At 38.4% G+C, this 26,085-nt stretch overlaps 1 protein-coding gene across 1 annotated transcript in view; it reads left to right on the top strand.

Moving 5' to 3' along the window:
• FBXO36 (F-box protein 36) overlaps positions 1–26,085 on the top strand; it is an 83,478-nt gene that overhangs the window by 29,649 nt on the left and 27,744 nt on the right. Inside the window, exon 2 of the mRNA XM_051983378.1 lies at positions 25,927–26,035. Coding sequence (XP_051839338.1) covers positions 25,927–26,035 — 109 coding nt within the window. The remainder of the gene's footprint in view (positions 1–25,926; positions 26,036–26,085) is intronic.

The raw sequence follows: 26,085 nt of genomic DNA, 5'->3' as shown, positions 1-26,085 counted from the left end.
GAAATGTTGAAGTTTTTAAATGTAATCTTTTCTCTAATAATAAAGGCAGTTTTCTTAAGGGGAATGTAAATTTTCCTGCCCCAACTAATCTTCAGCCACCTGTTTCTAAAACTTTTGTTATATATTAATCTGTATACGCAAAGTCATAGGTCCAGTGTATATAAATTACTGGGGCCCTTGAAGAGATAAAGGTCTACAATACTCCTAGGGAAAGTCTGAAACACAAATTCAAATTAGTCCTGAAAAGTGATAATAAAACTAACACTATAGCCTAAGAGTTTATTAGATTTTTAAAAATCTTATGAGTTAAATAAGATTTTTAAAATCATGTATGTCACCTCTTTACTGATATTACCAAAAAATTTAGGAAATTATTACTTTTATACAGAGATTTTCTGGTAAATATTTAATAATCAGTTATAAGGGGGAGAAGAAAAAATGTACACCACATATACTTTTACATTTAATCTGTATTAGTTTTATTTTCTCTGTCACTTTTCTTAGTCTAGATACTCAACAAAGAAATAAATGAACCCCTGATTTGTTAGCATTTGCTTACAAATATACTCAAAATAAATACACACACACACATATATGTATATATATAAATACACAAAAAGTTTAACAATCAGCTTGCTAAGACTGGTTTGAGCTGGCTCTAGCACACCTTCGTTTTTATAAAACCTCTGTTTCTTAAAAAGCATGACAAATATTTTCCAATTTAATAAAGGAAAAAAACTATTAGTAATTCCTCTTGGCTTTTAAAAGCGTGTAAGCAGGGTTGGAAATAGCCTGAAGACCTACATGTGAAAGGTTTTTAGCCTTTCTGTTGGGTTAATGTGCTCTCTCCTAGGGTGTCTCGACCCATTTAGGTAATGCAGCCAGAGCAGGGATTAAGATAAACCAGAACAAATTCTGGGCTATTGTTGTACTGCCCACTCTGTGACATCCCCACTCAGCATTTCAGAAAGGCTGCCCATGAGTCCATCTGCCCCCAATCAGCACCTTGTCCAGCTCCTCATCACTAACCAAGCCGGATCTTTGGATGAAGGAAATACAGCCTTGATCTAGTTTTGGATTCTTTAAAGGATGGCTTCCATCCTTCAGAAAACAAAGTCTGTCTTTGAGTGAAATGATGCTACACTTGAAGGAAAGATAGATTTCAATCATATGTTGAAATGCATCAGAAAACAGGTCTTGTTTTAATTCAGGAGGCCGGGGACTCCCTGTCATATCAGGGTGCTTCTTCCCATGCATTTGAGATTGGGGTGGGATGGGGGATGTCCATTTATTTTCACCTTTTTAGCTCTAAATATGAGAAAAATTGTAAGTTTCAGGGGAGGGGACTCAGAGTTACATTACCTGGACAGCAGTAAGTTTTCCTTTCCATTTTGCGCTTGACATGCAATGTTTCATTCAGGAGCCTAAAATGCTGATGAAATTCTATTGAAAATCCATATTATACATGCTCAGCCTGACTTTTTTTTTACTGGCTTTGTGATTATAGGCAAATCAGCTAACTTCTCCTAGATACAATATTCTTATTTATAAAATGAGGATAATGAACACTTCATTATATCACTCAGTCCATTGTGAGTATATGAAGTAATATATGTGAAATAAATCACTTTGAGAACCTGAAAGCATTGAATGAAGATTAGCTACTGTTAATTGACATAGTTTTATGTCCTTTTATTTCTTTGGAGTGATGTTATTCCAACCTAAAGCTATTTTTCTTGTTTCTAATACTATGTCAGAAAAATTATTTGTCTATTATCACTGACAAAAATTTTACATATATAGTGCTTTACTCTTTACAAAGTACTTTACATAGGTTATATATCACATGAGCTTATCGTTAGCAGATTTTAAACAAAAATCAGGGATCACAAAGTTGGTTTTTTTTTTTTTTATACTTTCTCTGTGATCTTGAACAAATCACTTAGCCTGAAACTAGAAGAACTTTCCCAAGACAACTTCTCTCCTACTTATGATGAGTTGCAACCTATGTTGGTGGAAAAAATTCCCATACTCATGAAATAATATGTTGGATTTTTTTTTTCTGACACTCCAATGGATAACAATAACCTTAGTATAACAACTAAGCTTCTTTATAGATCACTATGTCATATGAAAATTCAACAATCTATAAATAAATAGACTATTAGGACTATTGAATATGATGGTTCTGGAAATTCTTAACTGTGGACTAGTTTCTTCTCAAATCGAATTTTGAAATCTATTACTTCCAATTAGTACAAGTCACTACAATTCTGTTACAAAGTAGCCTTCTCTTTCATTTTCTCTGAAATGTCTTCATCCCCATCTGGTTCCATTCCCATTCTTCTCCTATGGACTTTCACATTGCATCCCACCAAACCATCCAGTCTTTCCTGAAAGGCTTCAAGACTGAGCAGCATGCATCATCTGAATCATCAGGGGAGAGGCTTCCCAAATACACTGGCCCATTTCTTTTTGTACTTCAGCACCCTCCATGTCTTGTACAATGCGGAGAATGTAACTGAATCCTTTTTTGATGAGTTGGAATCAAGTGGAACAGCATTGCATGCTGGGGGAAGGAAAGGGAAGGGAGTAAGTAAGCTCTTATTAATAAGCTTCTTGATGTATTTAACAAACATCATATTGATCCTCATATCCCTGTTAAAGGAGACACTTTTAATAATCCCCATTTTATAGTTGAGGAAACAGAGGCAAACAAAGGTTGAGGGACCTGCTCGGAGTCACCAAGCTAGTCAATGTCTAAGGCTGGATTTGAACTCCTCTTACTGACTCCAGAGCATTATCCACTGAGACCCCCACCCGCCTCCAGAATAGGATGTTGCATTATACACATTACATCGTATATTGCAGAGTGGTACTCTGGGAACTTGAGGTAAGGAAGGGAGAGGCTTTAAGTTCAGTCTCCAGTATTTAGTAGCTGTGTGATCATAGACAAATCATTGAATCTCTCTGAGGAAATCTCAGTTTACTCATCTGTAAAATGATTACAGTTCTTCTCATTCTCACCTTGTGGCTCTGAGGATCAAATGAGATAATGTTTGCAAAGCTTTTGCGGGTTTAAATCCCCAGGCAATTGTCCTATAGTAGGAAAATTGAAGAGCTAGAAAGGCAGGAGTTTGGGGATCTGAAGGTATTGCCCTTCAAAGCTATCCAGCACTGAAAAATGTTGTTCAACTAAGTCAGTTATCAGTGATTTTTCTTCTCTCTTACTTCCTCTTCAAGGCCCCAGATTTGGTTGAATTTGGTGGTTCTGCTTACTTTAAGTTGGGTTCATTGAGGTTTTTTACTCTGTTTTGTTTTGTTTACTCCCGCTTTCAGGGAAGTGGGATATGGGAAATGAGAATGGTTTGTCCCCCCTGAGAAAGCTTGTGTTATTGCTGTCTCTGCCCTGGGGAAAGGACTAAGAAGGAGGTGAGTTCTGACTCTGGACAACATGGCTCAGAGATTCCTTTTCAGATGCTTCCCCGAGTCCGATCATATATTCATTTGGAAGGGATATTGACTTGGCCTTTGTTTGCTGCTACTGTACCGTAGCGGGCTCTCGGAGCTCGGATTATCCCCAGCAAATCTTATTCTTTAATTCTTTCTGACCTAATTAAGAAGAGTGAATGGTAAAGTACGTTAACAGAACTGTTCATTATCTCATTTATTCACTCTTACTCCCCCATGCAGGGTGCAGCCCAGCGGGAAAGTCTTTAAACATCAATCCTTTAATGACCTGCTCAAACATACACATGCACATATATAGGCAGACATGTGTGAGTCATGCTCCTTGGCTTGTGTTTATGTGTGTACACGTGTGTGGGGTTTGTACATGTGTGTGTGCATAGAAGTAAAACACGTGTGCAGGCAAACCTAAGGATCACCTACCGAGCCTCTTAAGTGTATATGGCTATGTGAATGTGTATATACAGTTAAGTAGGTGTATTGGTATTCCCCTAGAGAGAGGTGGGGGGATGTATGTATGTGTATATTTATCTCTGTGTGAAATGTAAGAACATATTATCTATATGTACATACAATATATGTGTGTTTTATCTCAAGTGTGTAATGTACAATATAATGTATAATAGCTATATGTACATATAATACATGCATGTACATGTTTATCTCTTTGTGTGTATATCTATGTGTGTGTATGTTTATCTCTCTAATGTAAGTGTGTAACATCTATATGTGCATGTAATATATGTGTGTTTTATCTCCATGTGTAAAATGTAATAGAATGTATAATATCTATGTATACACATAATATATGCATGTACATGTTTGTCTCTTTGTGTGTATATGTGTGTATATGTTTATCTCTCTAATGTAAGTGTGTAACATCTATATGTGCATGTAATATATGTGTGTTTTATCTCTATGTGTAATATGTAATAGAATTTATAATATCTATGTATATACATAATATATGCATGTACATGTTTGTCTCTTTGTGTGTATATCTATGTGTGTATATGTTTATCTCTAATGTAAGTGCGTAACATCTATATGTGCATGTAATATATATGTATGTTTTATCTCTATGTGTAATATGTAATAGACTGTATAATATCTATGTGTACATATAATACATGCATGTACATGTTTATCTCTTTGTGTGTATATCTATGTGTGTGTATATGTTTATCTCTCTAATGTAAGTGTGTAACAGCTATATGTGCATGTAATATATGTGTGTTTTATATGTGTAATATGTAATATAATATATGATATCTATGTGTACATATAATATGTGTGTATATGTTTATCTCTATGTATAGTGTATACGATCTATGTGTACATATATGTGTTTATATATCTTTATCTCTATGTGTAATGTATATCTATGTGTACATATAATATATGTGTATATTGTGTATGTACATATACACATTGTTTAGATATAACTAAAATATATACTATACATATAAAACTAAACTATAAAGTTAAAATTACGCTCTGACTTTTGGAACACCGCACATGTGTGTATATGCGCGTGCACACACCCACCCACACACACACACAGTTTTGAGAAAGTCCAGCTCCGTTTTCAGCTAGGTTAGGGGATGACCACACATCTCCAGTGTTAAAGGGTAGAGTTGGAGGTGCAGTGGGTTAGCTGGGGAAGCGGGATTCCTTCTGTGTGTATCATTATTTTGTTAGAAATGTCAGGGCTTTTCCAGAACAGTCACCCCCATAATAAATGTAAGTATTAAGGCATTTTCCCTTGCCCAATAAAAGTGATGTTCGGATTACCTTGGTTGTGGATTATAGGCACTCTTCCTCTGCTCTATTTGCATGGATAATTAAGACCTGGCTCTTGTTTTGTAAATTTTGGAGTGGGAGGAAAATCTCCAGATCATCTTGTCGTTTCCTGCCTTGTCATAACTTATCTAGGCAAGATGTAATTTCTGTTGTAAAGGCTTACAAATTAAATTACTAGAGGTTTTTCAGACATTTCAAATTAAGGTGTCTTTATTGCTCAACAGTACAGGATGTTCTAGATGTGGGTTTGTTGATTTTTTTTTTTTAAACTGTAAAATCCTCAACTTAAAATATTTCATAAAAGAGACTTTTTAGTGGGTGCTCATTTTAATTCACTTCCACTCAGAAAACATTTATAAATGATCTCTTCTGTGCCCAGTGCTAGAGACACAAACACGAACACAATTAGAACCCTTGACAATAAGAAGCTTACCACATACTGAGGGAATACTGCATGGACATACTATGAGTAAACACAAGAAAGTTTCAGGAAGGAGCTGGTCCTTGAAGGACAGGAGCGAGGCGGGGGTAGAGGGTCTCAGTGGTTCACAGAGCACAACCTGTGCAAAGGTTTGGAGGTGGGAGACAGCAAGTTCAGCCTAAGGAACAGGCAGGCTGCGGAGGGCAGAAAGACAAGGCAAGAAAGGTAGGTGAGACTGGTGGCTGTTGTTCATCCTTCATATTCAGAGGGGACCAACTTAGAAGCAGTAGGAACAAGGGAAGGGGTTGTGAGTAGGGAAGCAGAAGGACTGATTTCTATTAGGAATATTAATAATGTAGGAGCTGCAAGAAAGATGGACCAAGAGCAGGGAGACTGAAAACAGAGGGCCCAGGAAGACTTGTACTACGCTTCCACCGGTCTGTGAACAAGTTAGGGCATGGATGGGAGCACTCAGACATAGGGAAACCGGAGTCCTGTCATCCAGGGGGCTGGAGGTCACCCTGAGAGTGGAGAGTCAGGAGTCATGTTTTGTTTCCAGGTCTAAGCCTGGTAATTGGTTTGTGTGTGTGTGTGTGTGTGTGTGTGTGTGTGTTGATTTCCCTGTGGTACGGTACATGTGGAGGAGTGGTTATCTCTGGGTCAAAGTTTATGGACATTTTAGGAACTTTCTTTTCATAACTATCTTCATTTTTCTATTTTCATCCCAGAGCTTAGGACAGTAATGTTCTAATGTTGCAAACATTTACTAATTTTTTTTCATTCATTCATGATTCCAAATTGCTTTCCAGAACAAAGAAATCCATCCCTTTTTTTTGTTCCTATTTTTCCACATACCTTCTGTAGTCTTTGTCAAATTTCTGGGTGTAAGTGAGGCCTTTGAGTAGTTTTAATTTTAATTTCTTTTTTATTAGTTGTGATTTGGTGCAATGCCTCATATTAGTCATTCCTTTGAGAATGATTTCTTCATATACTTTGACTACATATTTATTGGGAAATGAATGCCATTTATTTCAGTCTTAAATATTCCTGGTAGTTATATACCTTGGCTGTCAGAGCATTGTCAAAATGCTAAATGCCAAAGTTTTTAGTTTTGTTTTGGTGGGGGTTGTTTTCCCCCAATTCATTCCTGAGGGAAGATTGCTGGTTTTTTGATTGGTTTGCTTTTTAAAAGCATTGTAGAAATCTGAGTGTCCATGTCTGTCTGGAGGAAATCACTGGAGATAGAGAGAGGAAAGGGCAACAGAGGGTTAGCAAAACAGAATTCTGAAAAAAAGAGGAAGGAAGGCATTTCAGATGTGGATGGCATTCCATGTAGCAGGTGGGAGTTGTTTTATTGCCCATCCCAACTGAACAGCTTAGCTGATTTAATTGCAGAAAGCAAGGGGCCAATAGCAGAGGTAATGAGGTGATAATGGATTCCATGAAGTGTAAAAAAAAAAATGTGGTTTTGTCATATTATCCCTTTGGGAAGTGTGGAAAAGTGTCCCTGATTCATCTGAAAGGGAAATTTGACATTTCCTGACCAAAAACTGGCCACATTCCTGGTAGTTTTAGAAAAAGTACTTTTGCCACTCCATGGGTTAGTTGAAGCCAAGAATATGTATATGTGTATATATATATTTTAAATGTCCTTCTCCTGTGGCATCTATTACGGCATCTGCAGGGGACCACTGGCAAGCTAGTAGAATAAGCCTCAGCAATGGAAAAGTGACCCAAAGAAAAGAATCAAGATGAGTGAATGACCTCCCAGGAGAACAGTGAGAAGAAAAGGGTACATGGGAGCCTTTTCATAGCAGAGACAGAGATCCCTTGGTCCCATAGTGTGTCTTTCCAGAGACTTTGCACATTGTGTTAAGTTTCTAAGCAGGGTATTTTGTGGCTATGTTTTTACTTTGCCATTTTAGTAAATTCCTTGCTTTAGAGCTAATTGTTTCTACTAGCTAGCTGACTTTTCAAGGAAGCTCACCAGTAGGGGTTTACAAGTGAAATGTTTAGAACTACAGAGCCATAAAGTACATTTAAACCTGGGCAAGTTGTTTTCTTGGGACCCAATCTGCAGACTTCTTAGTGCCAAGTTGGGAAAATAGAAGAAATGTGGGAAAGTATGGAGCAAAATATATGAGTCTGTGAACCTCTAATAGTTCATTTTGGCTGGAATATAAAGTATGTGAAGTGAAATAATGTGAATTAAAACTAGAGGAGGAGAAGGAGGAGGAAAAGGAGGAGGAGGAGAAGGAGGAGAAGAAAGAGAAGAAGTGGCTTTGTGGCTCCAAGAACATTTCATTCCTCCTCCTCTTCCTCTTCTTCCTCCTTCTCCTCCTCTTCCTCCTCCTCCTCCTCCTCCTCCTCCTCCTCCTCCTCCTCCTCCTCCTCCTCCTTCTGTTCTTCTTTTCCTTCTGTTCTTTTTTTTCTTCTCCTTCTTCTTTCTTCTTTTTATTATTCTTATTATCATTCTTGATTTTACATCTGCAATGTCTCCTGCATTCAGGACACAGTGCCCTCCTGCACATGACAGACCTTCAAAAAATGCTTGTAGATTGATTTCCTGATCTGTAAAATGGGGTGAGACTAGATGAATTTTAAAGATCTCCCCCACTCTGGCTCTATGATCTAATATTCTCATAATTAACCAGGGGGCTGGGTTTAAGTAACAGCAAGCATAACTGATAGCCTTGTAGGTAAAAGGCTGTGTGTTCAGTCAGTTAACCTAACTGGTCTCAGCGCTGCGCTAATGAAGGTGAGGGTCACAGGTCCAATCCCTCCAAGGGCCCGGGCAGCTTCGATCTCTGTCGGTGCTGCACAATGTAGGTCCCTCCACAGCCATCTGTTTTGAAGTTTTTTGATTCAAAGAGAGATCAAGCAAAAGGATATGGATGAATCAGAATCAACTCATTGCTAATGCTGAAAAACAACCCAAAACATTTGTCCTAATGACACTGAGCCAGGAGCATGGTTTTAATACAACAATAGGTCTAGTTTACAAACTGGACTTTACAGCATTTATTCCATGATCCCTTCCTTTTCTTCCTAGTTCTTCCAGCAAGCATTTAGATGGCACTTTAAGGTCTGCAAAAACCCGTTACAGATCTCATTTGATCTTCATGATAACCTTAGGAGGCAGGTGCTATTATTATTCCCATTTTATCCATGAGGAAACCGAGGTGAACCAAGTAAATAAGTGTCCAAGGCTGGACTCGAACTCAGGTCTTCCTAACTTCAGATCTAACATTTTATCCACTAGGTCACCCAGAGGCCTTCCTCGGGGGGAGGGGGGGGGGGGAGGGGGGAGTCTATTCAGATCCCTTCCAATTTGAGGCTCCTTCTAGTAAAGCCTGAAATTGATATTTCCCAAAATGAAGAGTTTTGCCCAAAGATTTAATTTCCCAATAATAAGAGTTTTGCCCAAATTCACAGAGACAGTAAGGAGTAAAACTGAGATTTTAAACCCAGGTCCTCTGGCTCCACATGTAATTAATTCTCTTTCTACTTTGAGCTAGTACAGTCAGTTTTCTTGTCCTTGGAGCCCTCTCCTCTGCCCCACTTCAAGGCCAGCAGTCCGGTGGGAAGGAAGCAGACTAACAAAGAGAGAACATTTCTAACTAGTTAGTTGTCAAAAGACTGCATCTGTTTCAATCATCTACGGTTCAAATGTGTAATAACCTTGACTCTTGCTATTTAATAAACTGTTTAGGGCAGCATTCTTTGTCTTTTTGTGACAGTCTGATGAGATCCAAGGACCCCTTCTCAGAAACATGCCTTTAAATGCACAAAGTACATGGGATTACAGAGAAATTGTTATTTGTCCTTGGTTCTCAAAGGGAACCATCCGGGTCCAGTGGCCAGAGAGAGATCAGGATGACTGGAGATGGCCCTGGATGCAATGGGAGACCTTGTCCTTTTTAAGCAATGGCCTTTGACAGAGGCGGCTCCCCCAGATAGCTCCCCCACTCCCTCATCCCCGCCAAGGAGTGACCAAGTAAGAAATAAGACAGAGAATGGCCTTTTTTACCTAGTCAAAAACAAATAAATAAATAGATGCGAAGTTAAGAATGCCTTACTTCTTATATCAGTTGCATAGGTATGTTTGTTTTTTTTTCCTTAAAAAAAAAAACTTGATATTTTTCATTAAGAATTGTTCATTAAAACATTAAACAGCTGATATTTTTCATTAAAAATTGTTCATTTGAAAATTAAACTTTCAAAAAATAAACAATTTAAAATTGTTACTGTTACATTTTTACATCTTTGTTATTTTGGGGTATGTTCTTCCATCTGATGGCTGGCAATGTTCCATGTTCTAAGGGATGTTATATCCCTTATAAAAAAAAGAAAAAAGAAAGAGGAAAAAAGTTGAGCCCAAGAGCTCAAGCCTTGTCTGACAAAGTGTTCAAGGCAGATAGCCCAACTGCCCCACCCCCACACACAAGGAAGGAAGGGAGGAGTAAATTCTCCTCTGTTCTTAAGGTCGAGCCCTAAATCACTGCATGTGCATCATATTCATCCCATAATGTTCCCGGATGGCTTTTTGTCCTTAATTCCACGGCCATTCCTGCCATCAGGGTCCTGACTTCTCTCCTCAACCATCTCTCCATTCTTCTCCCCACTCTTTCCTGGATAGGTGGGAGAGGGCCCAGGAGAAGCTCTTCCGTGCTAAGGTTCCTGTCAAGTTCCTCACACACAGTGTACACAGTGGCGAAACCCCTGAGAGCAGATACTAAGGTCCCTGCCACCCTGGCCACAGTGGGGCATTTCCTGTCACCATTTTGATATAGCATAAGAAATTCGATGGGAATTGGGGGGGTCGGGGGGGGGTGAGGAATCAGCAGACCTAGACCCTAAGGCCAGCAGATGACACAAAAGAGATTTAGAAACTCAGTAATGCATAAAATATGTGGATAGTATTGTATAAGATCAACCCAAATTTTAAATTAAGGTATTTTAAACACCCCATAAAAGAAAAAGAAAAAAGAAATCAGACTCTGGTAGGAAGGGAGGGCCAAAACTTTTATGCAGATTTCCCAGCTCCCGGGGGTGCTGTGCCCCTCACCCCTGCAAAGTGGAGGGGATAACTGTAATTGGAGACTCTCACCCATCTGTAATGCATTTGCACAACCTAACATCTGGTAGGACTGTCAAAGAAGCACTTTCTAAGCTGTGAAGTCCCACATACAAATGAGACATAATTTTGGCAGCTGGATGACACGGTGGAAACTTGGAAGCAGGCAGACCTGAGTTCAAATTCTGGGTTCAATGTTTACTTCACTTGTCTCTGCTTCCATTTCTAAATTTTTAAAATGGAGAAATAATCGCATCTATCTCATGGGGTTGTTGTGAGAATCAAATGAGATAATATGGGTCCAGTGTTTTGCTTACCTTAGTATTCTGTCAGTCGTGTCTGACTCTTCATGATCCCATGAAAAGAGATGGGGGTGATTGAGCTCATTTTACAGATGAGGAAACTGAGGCAAATGGGATTAAGTGACTTATCCAGAATCACCAGCTAAAAAGCAGGGAAGATTTGAACTCAGGGCTTCCTGACTCCAGGACCAATGCTGTATTCACTGAGCCACCTTAGCTGTCCCAATATAAGTTGTCCCTAGGCTGATAAGGCTAGCTATTCTTGACAATAACTACAATAAACTATTTTTTATTGGTCCAAATTCTTCTGTTCAACAAACATTGGGGGTTTTGTTGGGGATGGGAGAGTATAAGTGGGGGGTAATAATGAGGTGTCCCATGATGACTGCTGCCCTTACCACTGGGCAGTGTCACCATGGCACCCTGCCTGGGGCCTACCTCCCCCTAATCTTCATAAAAATGAAGTATATAATATAACATAATGTATAGTATATGATATATAGCATATATGGTGTATAATATATAATATGTATAATAATATATAGTATATATGGTATATAATATACATGCTATATATAATATACTACATATTATTGAATATAATATATACTATGTATATACAATATAATATAAAATAACATACAGTATATAATTTAATATAATGCAGTATATATACTCATGGAGTATTATATAATGGGTCCATCACACAGGTAGATGGCTGGGGGCTCTGTGAGAATGTTTTACAGTGGCTTTCATTTACCTTTAGGTCGATTGGGTTCAGAGTAAGCGTAAGGCCCAAGGGGGCTTTTAGGGGACAGGGCTGGGGCCTATCTGCTTGGGTGCCTTCATGTCTCTTCTGCAATTCATCGCCTGGGAAGGGAGGCCATCAGCCTGGAGAAGGCGCCCTGTTGGCAGCCGGGTACGATTTTGTAGGGCAGGAGACCAGGGGAGCACCAAGTCTGTGAGGAAGACATCGGTTTTGGTGCTTGGTGTGAGACTGCCCCGTCTCTGGAAGGCTTTGTCTTGAGAGTCTGGATTTAAGAGTGAATTATGTAGGAGGGTCGCAGAAATGCTGGATGCCTGGTGGAAAAGGAGCCTTCTGAGATGCGGAGGTGACTCTGATATGGGGAAAATGGCAGGACTCAGAAAGGGAGCTCCCAAAGGGCTGGCTCAGTCCAGTAGGAGGCAAAGTCACCAGAAGAGAAAGGGGGCTGCAGGTGGACATGGGGGCTTGAGATGGGGAGTCATTCAATGAATATCACTGAGCAAAGATCAAATTGGGACCCCCCCTTTTTTCCAAACAATGAATCAATCATCTATTAAAAATGCCCACCATAAATTGCATGAATGTTAAATGTCTACTTACTTAAATTAGATCCTTGATTAATTGAATGACCTTAAACGAGCTTTTATTCTACAAGTGTCGGGGCTTGGCATTTATTTATTAGATGTTGAATAAATGCTTTTTGAATTGAACTGAATAATTATGAAGGCAGTCAATCAATAAATTTTATTCATTCATTCATTTGTTCATTCATTTGTTTATTTACTTGTTAATTAAGTGTCTGCTATGTGTCAGACATTGTGCTATATGCTGAGGATACAAAAAGAGGCAAAGGACAATCCCTGTTCTCAAGGATCAAAGTCCTGCACTTCTATTTCAAGAGAAAGTTAATAAAAAAAAAAAATGCTCTGTCTTTCTGGATAGAATATTGATCTTTTTTTTTTTTTTACTATCTTATCATCCTGCCATCATCCTTAAGGTCACCCTGTGTTTGAAATCATGATGTAATTCTCTCCTTTCTTCATACTACATAGCCATTTAACTGTTGAATCTAATGTAATATCATGTGTAAGTCTATTGTACTAGATATCTCTTGCTTGGATTAATGCATTAGCTAGCTAATTAGGGTCTCTCCTATCCATCCTTCACTCAGATGCTAATGTGGTTTCCTAAAGTGCAGATTTAATCATGTCACCCATTTGTTCAATAAACTCTTAATGGCTCCTTATGGTCTCTAGGATCCAATTGAATCTTGGCTTTTCAGTTTTCTTTTCTTTTTAAATAAATTTTTAGTGTTATCTTTTGTTTTTGGCTAAAATTCTCCTAGAATCTCTCTATATATCCTTCTCTCCACTCCTAAAGAGCCATCTCATATAGCAAAGCAAAGATAGAAAAATAGAGGGGAAAAACAGCAAAATTGATCAATCAAAATCATCAAAATATAAAATCTGAAAATATAGTGTTCAATGGACTTCCAAGCTCTGGAAAGAAAGTGGAAAGGTATCTTTTCATATTTCTTCTTTAAAACCTTGCTTCTTTATAATTTCTAACATTCTTCTTTCAATTGTCTTGTGGTGATCAGTTTTTCCATTTATATTAATTTGGGCATTGTATATATTGTTTTCTTACCTCTACTTATTTCACTCTGCATCATTTCTCAGAAGGCTTCCCATTTCTGTAATTCTTTATCTGTATAACAGAATATAAGGGAAGATTCAAAAAATATAATAATAAATTTCCATTTCAAGAAAACATATATAATAATAGAAGAAATTATATTTATTTGAGGGTCCCATCTTTTGTTTGCTTTCTTATATTATTCTTTTGTTCTCTGCTGTGCACTTTTGACTTTATCCTTTTTTCTCCTCCCCCAAGCAGATAAGTTAATAATAAGTTAAGCACAGATATATATATAGATAGATAATATGTATATTATATATAAAAATACATATATATTCATATACATGTTTATTTATATATACACATATATCTATATACACATGTACTCATACATATATATGCAACATACATATATATACATATACACATTCACCCCTACCCACAGACCTACAAACATATATATATACACACACATATACACATACATAGACATACATACATACCATACATACCCATATATAGATATATAGTTAGCCACATATATAGGCATATGCATTTACCCATAAGTAAAGATGCATCTAAAACAATAATATGACTAACATATAATGTAGATTTCTCTCTTGATTGACTTTGTTGAAGATTAGTGATAACTAGCCCTACTTAAAAAAAAAAAATCTACTCCTGATCCTTGTGCTTTTGTATATCTCATTTCCTATCCCTCCTAACTCTTCTCTTTTAATTCTGCTCCTTAACTTGCCTTGCTAAAACCTTCTATGGATCCCTTCCTTATCTTCTCCCCCTACCCTTTCCTTCCTTCTTTACCCCATTCCCATTAACCTACACACATTGTCCCACTACCATAAATCTACACATCCCTCTATACCCCACCTCATCCTTTTCCTCTCTCCATCCCTTCCTCCTTATTTTTTAAAAATAGATTTTTGAAGGGTGCTATATCCTTCATGGTATATATATATATGTGTGTGTGTGTGTGTGTGTGTGTGTGTGTGTGTGTGTGTATGTGTGTGTGTTATTCCCTGTTTAATCCATTCCTGATGTGAGTAGGTTTTCAGAACTAGGACCCCTCCATGTTCTAATGCCTCTATGTCTTTTCTTCCTCTGCACCTCATTTGTATGACATCATTACTATTTTTACCTTTTCCTAACACAGTTTTGCTTTTTAGAGTCAGATCATATTCACCTCTGCCCCAATCTTTCTTTTGAGTTATCCAATTACTCATGTCAAGATATGGTATCCATTTCCCATGTACAAAGCATGAACAATTTGTCCATGTTAAGTACCTTGAAATTAATCTTGATACTGACTCTTATATGTTAATTTTTCTATTAAGTTTGGGTTTAGTTGAAAGTCCTAAAAATCTGCAAGTTCATTGAATGTCTTTTTTTTTTCATTCAATATTATAATTTTGCTGGATATGATATTTTTGGCTGCAGGCCTGGTTCTTTTGATTGCCAGTATATACGATTCTAAGACCTGTGTTCTTTTATTGTGGCTGCTGATAAATTCTGTACAATTATAATTGTAGCTCTAGCATATTTGAATTGTTTTTTTTTCTTATTTCTTGCAAAATTTGCTCTTTAAACTGGGGGTTTTGAAATTTGGCAATAACATTCCTATATGTTTTCCCACAAAGAATCTTGCTGAAGTGGTCATTGGTGGATTTTTTCTATTTCTACTTTTCACTCCTGTTCTATCACACCAGGATAATTTCCTTAGGTTATTTCTTACATTGCTGTGTCTAACAAGAGGTAGGAGGGATAGGAAATGAGATATACAAAAACATTACCACAAGAAAAAAGTTCTTTTTCTGTCACAGCTTTCAGGTAGTTCAGTTATTCTTATCTTTTCTCTTCTTGATCTGTTCTCCAAATCTGTTGTTTTTCTTAGAAGATGTTTCACGTTCTGTTTTGTTTTTCCATTCTTTTATATTTTGTTATTTCTTAGTTTTTAAGAGCTTCACCAGTTTCCCCTTGCCCAATTCTAATTTTCAAAGAATTACTTTCTTCTTTAAGACTCTATATCTCCTAGTTGATTAACTTTTTTTTTTCATAATTTTGTTTTTCTTGGATGGTTTTTATTTATTTTTTACCTCAATCTCTCTCACTTAATTTTAAAATTCTTTTTTGAGTTCTTCTACAGAGTCTTCCTGGGTAGGGAAACATTTAAGAATCTTTGGGCAGAAGCAGCTCTTTTTACTTTAGCATCATCCTCTGAAGATGAAACCTGACTTCCCTATTCCCATAGTCAATTTCTTTGGTGGAGTTCTTTTTGCTCATTCATTTTTTAAAATAATATAATCATGGGGTGGAGAGGTAGTGCCTCCAGCTCGCTTTTAGCTCTCCCCTCTGATGTGGAACATTAACCTCAGAACTCCCTGCTCCTGTGAAGGCCACTACACTGCCCTCCCGATGTGCTGGGGCCTTCCCTCCCAGGGCCCCACACCTGTCCCAGAGGTCTGAGGTCCTCGAAGCCACTCTGCTGGCTCTTTCTGTGTGACTTGCACTTTACCAGGGTTAGTTCCTGGCCTGGGGTCTGTCTTAGGGTCTTCTTGGGTTGTGCCAAGAAGACTCCTGTTCTGCCCCAAGTCTTCTTGGTTTTTCACCAGTCTGTGTTCACTGTGAGGAACAATTTTTTTCTGTTTGTGGAGAAAATCTGGAGAGCTTGGAGTTCACTAACTTATTCCACCATTTTCCCAGAATCCTCCAAAATTATATTAAATAGAAATTTCAGTGGGCCCCATGAATTAAATCTTGCAGCCATACATTCTGAAATAATGCCATTCACTTAAGGGAATCAGATTTCCAGCCTAGTCTTAAATCTGCACCCTATGGGAAATATCTTAATTATACATGTTTCACAAACCATGCAGAAACGTGATGTGATAGGATGAGAATATGCAGAAAACAAAAGAATGAATGAACAATGGGTAACCAGAAATTAAATAATAGAAGCCATTTCCTAGAAAGATGTTGGGGAAGTCTTAGAATGCTCAGTGGGGGGTGGTTTGTGGCTAGTCGGTCACAGAACATTGATGCTCCTTATAGAAGCCATGCTTATAAGCTGAATGTAGAGTCCAATTTAGTGAGTAGACTCAATTGTTTCCTTATTGTATCATCTTTTGGTGATTGATGATTGGGAAAATTCTATTTATTAAGTATAAACCAAGAGATAGAAGAATACCATTTTTAAAGAATATGATTAAGAAATTACTTATCAGGGTTGAGATCTCTTTCTAATTATATTTGACTAGAATTAGCATGTGTACAGAATATGTGCCAAATGAGATTAATGTCAACACACCAGAGATAAGGTATCCACAACCTCAAAACAGTTTGTTCTAAATACCATTTGGGGGACAAAAGTTTAATCATTTTGTGCAAAGGGGAAGATCAAGAGAAAAATCAGCAGTTTCTTTTCTTTTTAAAAATTATTTTGATGGATTTCTTTTGTTTTTTAATATCACTTTGTTTTAAAAAATATATACCTCCTTCCACCATCAACCAGGGAATAATCCCTTGTAAAAAGATGAAAAAACCCATCCAGATCACACAGATTCTGTGATCAGCACATGTAACATTCCATGTACATAGTCTTCCTCCTGCAAATAAGGGAATTCTTTTCTGGAGCCAGTTAATTACAGGGTGCAGTTTTCTGTTTCTTTCATTGATATTATTGAGGTCATTGTGTATATTGTTTTCTTATTTCTATTTATTTCACTCTCCATCAGAATGTAAGTCTTACGTGTCTTTCTAACTTCTTCACAATCCTTATTGTCACAGTGATATGTTATTACATTCTCATATCAGGATGTGCTTCACCATCCCCAATTCAAGGGCATCTACTTTGTAGAAATTCTCTTTGAAAGCAAATAATCTTTCTTTGCATAATGGGGAAAAGATGCTTGAATTTGAATCCCAGGGTAACACCTTAACTGGCTGATTTACTTGCTCATTGAACCTTTCTGAACCTCAGTCAATCTCCTCATCCTCTCTACCACCTGGTAGCTAAGTGGAGTAAAGGGTGCTGAGTCCAGAGTCAGAAAACCTGAATTCAAATCTCACCTCTCACACTTACTAGCTATACAACCCTAGACGAGTCATTTAATCTCTTTTGCCTCATCTGTAAAATGGGTTGTTGGGAGGCACAAAGAAGATAATAGTTAATATATGGATTATATAATATATCATTATATATTATAGCACAATAAGCGCTATATAAATGTTAACTAAGATTTAAGTGGCATCAGGATCCCTAGGTGAGACAACCACGAGGGCCCAAGTCTTAGAGACCCTCTGGGCCCCTCAGAAGTTAAGGGACTTCCAATTCTAGTCACAGGTGGAATCTGGCTCTTTCTCCACTCCAGGGGCCACCATGCCATGCAGAGTCAAGTATCACTCTAAAGCCCAGTGGAAATTCTCCTAGAATTATTGATGAAGTTTCTTATTACATAAATTAACAGTTAATTGGTGTGGAGAGCAAAGCTGCCACAAAGGCAAGCAGAGACAGAGTTTTCTCCAGGGCAAGATAAACAGTTTATTAACAATAACATAGAACTGTGTGAATGTGGGTCTCTCTGGCCATCAAAGCCAAAAAGCCAGAGACAGGAGTGTGATCCATTTATTAATTAGGCTAGCAATAACCAACCAGTTGGGTCAATGGTCAGGAACCTCAAGGGAGGGCCAAGAGATTCTTTTAAGCCTTGGCCTTCTGGTTGACCTGACAGCCCATCATTTGAGTCTCCCTAGGACAAGGGAGGCAATCCTGACTGGTAGATGAGGAGTTACCTCAGCTTCTCCTGGGTGATCCCCAAGTGAGACTTGTCCCATTCTGCAGCTGGGAAAGGGGACCGGCCTTCAGGTGTGGTCCATCAGAGCCTCTGGCAATTAAAAAATGGTAATTGCTGTATGAGATTCAATTGTGTCTAGTCACCTTGGCCAGAAAATCAGAACCATTTCAGTGATGTTTCCCCTGATTTGGCTCCTCTTTGGAGAGCACAAATCATCTCTAATTTTAACCAGGGGATAGAAGGATGGGGAGAATCATCTTTTGGGGAGGGGGATAAATGGAGACAAGTGTCCCACATAAAAGGGCTAGATAGGGAGAGCCCTGAGGAATAGGGCTGTTGGAGAGATTGCCTTACTGTACCATATCTTGTGAGCTATTCTGAGACATGGGGTCTGACAAAATGGGGAACATCATTGACAGAGTAATGTTAATTATCAAATGGTACAGCATAAAATTAATTTTCCTCATAGGAAAATGTTCCATCCACCAGGAACCAGACACCCATGTAAAGACTTCATTAGAACCTGTAATTAACTTGATTTTCCAATCTGCCCCAGGAGGCTTCAAGAGTGTTTTCCCTCCAGATTTTTTTTTCTTTCTTTTTTAAAAATTTTATGCCTGACAAACAGCCACAAACACTTCCCTACACAAAGAGTAAAAAGTGGCTTGAATATGAAACTTCTCATTGTTCTCATGTTTATGTTGTTTTTTTTTTTTCAAAGTACACATTTAACACAATACTATCTATCAACCTGCCCCACCTGTCCTTTCCCCTTTTAAACTTCCTTCAGGTCCTCCAGTGGAGGGTCCAGCAATTGCTTCTTATCCTCTCAGTTCCTTCATTCCTTGGCTTAAGTGGGTAGGGAAGTGCTGGTCAGCCAGCCTTTCCTCCTCAGCCCCAAGATTGACCCTTAGGAGAGGGACGACTCTAGGGGCAGTCAGCTAAGGGTTTGTGCCTAAGGTCAGGAATGGCATTGTTGTTTATGGTTGTTGCTCCAGTGGTCTCAGTTGGGACCCCATTTGGGGTTTTCTTGGCAGAGATGCTGCGGTGGTTGGCCATTTCCTCCTCTGGCTCAGATGGGGAAACTGAGGCAGACTGGGTTATATGACTTGTCCGAGATCACACAAAACCAGCTTTGAACTCCAGGTCCTGTGCTTGATCCATTGGGCCACCAGCATTGTAAGCTCCTCCAGGACCAGCGCTGTCTTTTTGCCTCTTTTTGTATCCTGCATATAGCAGGCACTTAATACATACTTTGTAATGCCGGGGAAACTGAGGCAAGATAGAGATTAGAGAGTTTTTTAATATTTTGTTTGGATTTCTAAGAGGGAGGGAGAGTCTGAAGGCAGAGAGAATATGAGATTCCAATGAGTAATATATGGCTCTAAGATCAGGGGAGACAAAGGCAAGGGGTGAAGTCCAAACATTGGTGAAAGTGGGAATTTCCAGGCAGGGACCATCAATTCAGTTCTGATAGGTTGGGGATAGGACCATAAATTCTGATAAATTGGGAGTGAAGGGGGTACTCAGCTAGAGACAGAAAGTCTGGAACTTGGAGATATGTAAGTATATCTCTTAGTAACTTATCTGCCTATGGAATGCAGAGTCAGGGTTCCCAGCCTTGATTATCTCAGTCCTAATGGTCAGGAAGGGAAGTTTGCAACAGGAGGATTGAGGCAGAACAATTCAAGGAACTGAGGCAGAAAAATTCAAGGAAACTGATGTGAAGACCGAGCTAGCACCTTGGATGCCTTAGAATCAGCCAGAGTCAGGATAAGCAAAATTCCTTGGTCTTTATTCTTGGTCTTTAGGGGGAGAAGTGAAGGGGATGGACTCAGGATCTCCCTTCTCTTTCTCTACCGCCAAAGTGACTCTGGCTTGTCTTACTCCACTCTTACTCCTTCCCACAATTCTCTGTATATACCAAAATATTGAAGCAGCACAGAATAGTGAGAAGGGCCATTTTCCAAGCATATGCTAATAAAGTATTGTCCAATCAGTTAGCCTTAAGTGCTTGGTTGTCCGACCTCAGTGCATCAACTCAGAGTTTCAGCCCTTTGCAAACTGAGGCAGTTCAATTTTAGGGAAACTGAGGCAGAACAGTAAAAGGAAACTGTGGCACAACAATTTATATTGCTTTTAGTCATTTTCCTCTTTTAATTCTGACTTTTCATTCCTGAGCAGGCAAAATTTGCTTTCATGTACCCACTCTCACTTTGCCTCCTGGTCCTTTCTTTGAAGTCCAAAATGACAGACAGGTGGAAGTATTGAGGTTGGGAAGAGATCCCAAAAGGCTTGAGTCACAGACCTTAAAAAGAATTTGCAAGCTTAAACCCATGTCTAAGTCAAGGGGCAAAGTAGATTGTAATTCTAAAGCCAATTGAAGTAGTCTAAATTCCAAGAGAATTTTGTAATGAAATAGAAGGAAGGAGACACTTTTATCTAGTTCTTCATGTTATAGATATGCTAATTTTATGGCTTAGAGATAGAACCAAGGAGGAGTCTGGAGAATTTTTTTTTTAATCACTGATCAACAGACAGTAATGTTTGTTGACAGATTGTTAGAACAATAGATTGGGGGTGGGGAACCTCAGGGTCACAGATTCCAAAGCCAGAGGACAGAATAGAAACCCCTTAAGGTCAGAGGACCTTGAAATTATTGCTATCTTCCCAGAAGCTCTATTGCATCATTTCCCCTCTCAAGCAGTTTGCACCCCCAAATTCATTTGGAACAAAGGGACGGAGATCTTATCTTGTGGAGCTGCTTCAAAAGGATGTGACTAAGGTCCAGGGATATTGTGGATACTGGTCCAGATTCTCTAGCACCTCCAATTATATTCTGTCTCAAAGAACACGATCCACTTTGATTGAAAAAGCCCCTTCACTACCAGAGAATTCTACCTTAGAGGGCAAGGTAAGGTTAGAGTAGTGCAGACACTTTGAAGGAATTTTAGACATAGGAAACTTAGGGTTTCTTTAGTTCAGAGGTTTCATTTTTCATTTGCTTGTTTGGGGAGGCAGTTGTTGACATTTCTTTGAAGAGGATTGATTCAATTATGGCATTTGACTGGGTAAGGGCAGGGGCAAGGGCTTTTGGAATACCCGGTGTTCAGCCTCCTGCCACTTCTGAAGCCCCCTGCCCCATCGGACCCACACAGTCTGAATAAGGGACCACAGTGACATTCATTCCAACTTTGGATTCTTCCTTATCCTGGTCCTGTGCTGCTCCACCAATCAGCTGTTCTATTATGTTATCCTCTATGTATGTAGTGTTCTATCTAAAATGTAATGTTCTCTGTTGAGGTTTTCTTGGGGTTCTCTGGAGGCAGCCTTTTCAGTTCAGTAATCACCACAAGTGCAGCCAGGGATTAAAGTCCAATTCCTTTATTGTCTCTTTCCAAGTCTTGTCTCCTTTCCTGGGACCAGGTTAGCTTTCTTATATTCCTAGATCTCTCCATAGTTCGGTGAGCTTGAGCTCCTGCCTCCTTCTCTGCCCTCTGAATCTCTCCTAATCTGCAAAGGTTTGTGCTTCAGAAACCTCCAGCCATCACAAAGGTGGATGATGGAATGAATCTGTCTCAGCCTCTGAGAGTGTCTAATGCGCTTGCCTTCTCTGGCCCTGAGAGCTTCTAGCTTAATATGCCCCACACTGAGTACAAACCAATCATTATATCACTAGGAAACCATTATTTGTTGTAGGATTAAATCAGTGCTAAACTTAACCAGTGTCTCCTCAATTCCACTTAGTACCTTGTTTCAAGTTCTGGCCCATAACCTCTCCTTGTAGGATTAAATCAATCATACTGAACCAGGCTACATTAGATAACTATTGTCTCTATCAATTCCACTGACTTAGTACCTTGTAAGAATCTTTGTTTCAAGTTTAGAGTTCTGGCCCAGAGGGCAGGGGCTGGAGAATGACTGATTTTGAGAGCCCTGCAAAGTCATCAGTCCCTCTTCCTCCTCTAGAACCTCCGGAGTCCAGTGGCAAGATAGGACAGGATGGCCAAAGACAAGCCCAGGGGCAGGGAAAGAACTTAGCCTGGATTTTAAGCCAAGGTCTTTCCCAAGTCTCCCTTTGTTTGAGTGTTCAGTGGTTGAAGATTAGATAAGAATTGAAGCAAAAACTGACCTAGTTTGCCTTTCAAGAGAATCAGGTTGTTGGGAGTTTTTTTGGGTGGAGGGACCCCTGGGGTTTTTGGACCAAACAGAAGCAAGCAATGGCTATTTACACTCACTCTGAGCCATAAAAATGCAGGTTTGGTCTGAGATCTGGTTTTGGACAATCAGTGAGATGGTCCAATCTTTAATCAGTTAAATCCAATCTTTAATCAGTTAAAGGCAGAATCAGACAGTTGCATTTGTAATGTAATTAAGATTATCTGGAAAGTATGGTATTTAATTCAAGTTAATTGCCCAAAGGTATTGGAGAAAAGCTTGGGTTCACACTTTGCCTCTCCCACTTAACAGCCATATAATTTTGGATCAATCCTTTTAATTTTTCTGGTTCTGACTTAATTTCTGTCTAAAATGAGGAGCCTGGAAGGACCTTAGTGACCATCTGTCCTCACCTTCACACTTTGCAGATGAGCAAACACAGGCTAGAAAGAGGAGGTATCATTTCTAAGATCTCTTAGGTGGATTTGTAACATATCCAGGGATATCCTGATTATTGTCATTACTGATGACATTTCTCCCCTTAGCACCTGGAAATCCCCTGTACTGCACAGGGTAGAAGGAATAGGAATGAGAGTTAAGAAAAAAAACTGGAAAGAGTGGATGGGCAATTTAAAAGATAACACAAGGATTGAAGAAAATGAGTGATTTTATTTAGCATTGTTTCTATCACATTACTGATTGAAAGGCAAAGAGAATTTAGACCTCTCTATTTGTTGCTTACTGATTACCTAAAAAACCACTGACTCAGTAAGAACTCTGCAATCTTCCAAAGGCAGCCTTCTGGGTCTTTCCTCTGTTTCTTCAGTGTCCATTTATCTCATCTAAGTGAATAAAGAGTATGGTAGATTGTCCATCCATATCCATATTGTGGTCTTGACAATATCATTCTTCAGCTTCTTGATTTTTCTATGGAGTTGATAAGCCAAGTTATTTGAATTGATCATGCATTTCATTTAGGAGATGCTGTGCTATTCTGGGAGTTGATGTAATTAATACAGTGTCATTCTATAGGACCTTACCCCATTTATAGGGAATGCTGGATCCTTTCCAGGACAGTGGCAAACATCTTTGATGAGTTTCTGTCTCCGATGGTAAAATTCAGAGGGGAGTGGAAATTCTATTATGTCTTTTGTGTTATCTTGTGTGAATCTGACATATGCTTGGGAAATACCTTCTCCCAGAGTCATTTTGTACCCAAGTCATCCTAACTTTTAAGACAGGCTCTGTCCATGAGTCATGCTGCCCTGTCTTTTGTTCACTGTTTAAAAAGAAATACATTTGACTCAATTGTGAAAAACCCTAAATGAAAGGCCCATCTCAAGTGAGTGTGACCTGGGAACAAACTGACTTTTCTGTCCTGAATGAAAGGTCTTTCAATTTTTCAATACAATATTTTAAGATTATGAATTGTAGAATGATTGCCAATTTGCTTTGGGAAAGGGAATTTCTCTTATTTTATTACTAGTATCATTATTATTTTCTTGATTTTTTTTGGTTTGTTTGTTTTGTTTTGGTTTGGTTTTTTGGCTAGGCCACTGGGGTTAATTAAGCTTGCCCATTCACACAGGTAGTGTCAAATGTCTGAGGTTGGATTTGAACTCAGGTCCTCCTGACTCCAGAGACAGTGTTTTATGCACTATATTACTAGCTGCCCCTATTATTATTATTATTATTAGTAGTAGTAGTAATAATATAGGACTTTAAGAACATTCTATATATATATAGCATTCTATATATGCTATTTCATTTTATCCTTATATCCACCCCAGTTGGTGGGTACTATTATTTTCCCCACTTTACAAATGAGGAAACTGAGAGTGAGAGACAGTAAGTGACTTACCCAGGACCACAAAGTTAGTAAGTAACTGAGGCCAAAATGGAATTTGTGTCTCTCTGACTCTGTCCACTACAGACTCGGCTGCCTTGAATGTGTGTCATTTTCTTTACATATATTTTCTATCTTTGTTTTGTTTGTTTTTCCAATTTCACCTATGAATGGGATCAGTTAATAAATAGTTATTAAGCACCTACTGAGTGCCAGGAACTACAAAAGGAAGCAAGGGCAATCTCTGCATCTCAAGGGGATGATTCTGTTTACAAGGACCTCTCACCAAGCATTTTAAAAATTTGTTTTTCTTTCCATTTTATGAGCTTACATTGCATATAATTTTTTGCCAGTCTTTTCCACAACATTTTTACAGTTTAAATTCTAAGCTGGTTTTGCTTTTGCCTTTTCTGCTTGCCTGGCAAGGCTTAGGCAGTTTCACAGAACTCTTGAAACAAAATACAGATGTGTACTATATATATATATATTATTGGACATCATATGAAATTTGATATTACTATCTATTTCTGATATTTGAATACACACTTAATGTCAAAGATTTGTCAACCAATAAGCATTTATTGAGTACCTTCTATGTTCCAGGCACAAGAGGCAAAAGACTGCCCCTGTCTGCAAGAAGTTTACAATCTACCATTAAGCAAACAAATGTATACAAACTATAGACAGAATAAAGAGAAAATGATCAAAAGAGGGAAGGCATTAGAATTAAGAAGAGTTGGAAATTATAAAATATTTAAACTGAAAGTAAACTGGGAGATCGTCTAGTCCAAAGCTTCTTAAACTGGATAGTGGCAAACATTCCCACATAGGCTTGTGTCACAATGTGGGAGTTATAAGATATTTGGCAACAGCAAAAGGTATCGATTTTTTGCCAAGATTTAATTCTTTATGTAAAAATAAACAAGCACATCTGTCTCATTAATACGGAAACTTGCTTTCATCTTTAATAAATGGTAAAATCATATGTATACCAAAGAATTGTTTTAAAATAAATATCTTTGATTTATCATGAGTAAATGGTTGATTTGTATGCTTATTTTATATACCTAGGGACCTAGGGTCACATAAAAATTTCTCAGGCAAAAAGAGGTCATGATTGGAAAAAGTTTAAGAAGCTCTGGTCTAGTCCATCCCTATCATTTTATAGATATCAGAGGTCATGATGCCATCCACAAATGGGAGCATCCAAAGTTCTGCTCTACCTGCCCTGCTTTGGCTTGTGTTCTCCATGATGAAGACGGTCATTTTTTAAAAAACCGTCCATAGCTATTATTTACATAGCACTTAATACAGATAATCAGAAAACTGTCCAACAGAATTAACTTAGAATTAACACAGAATTGTGTTGCATCAACCAAGAAATCTTGCATGATACTCCTAAGTATCGATAGCTCTTAGTAGACTTGAGAAACTCAGTGTTTTTCCAGGGTCAGACAGTCAGCAAGTCAGCTAGTACACAGACCAGGTTCTCTATATAAATCTCATCCCCTCCTTTTTTCATACGTCATATGCCTCACTAATAATGTATTATGACTATAATAGTTTAGGCAACTAGAAACCTGTATCCATTAGCAGTAACAATTACTCTTGGCCAATGTCAGCCCCTTTTTCTTCACAGGTCAGCCTTAGATGGTGGAGGATCTCTCTGAGGAATGATTATCGTTTGAACAAACCCGGAGTAACTAAAGAGGGCTACGAAGATTTCTTGGATGACGTGAATCTTCATGGTAAGGCCCAGGGGGAATGATCTTCCAGACTCTGTTAGAGCTCCAAAGAG

Source organism: Antechinus flavipes, chromosome 3, assembly GCF_016432865.1.
Source record: "Antechinus flavipes isolate AdamAnt ecotype Samford, QLD, Australia chromosome 3, AdamAnt_v2, whole genome shotgun sequence".
Taxonomy (NCBI): domain Eukaryota; kingdom Metazoa; phylum Chordata; class Mammalia; order Dasyuromorphia; family Dasyuridae; genus Antechinus; species Antechinus flavipes.
Note: the sequence above shows the minus strand (reverse complement) of the source record. Positions and strands in the feature narration are given on the sequence as shown.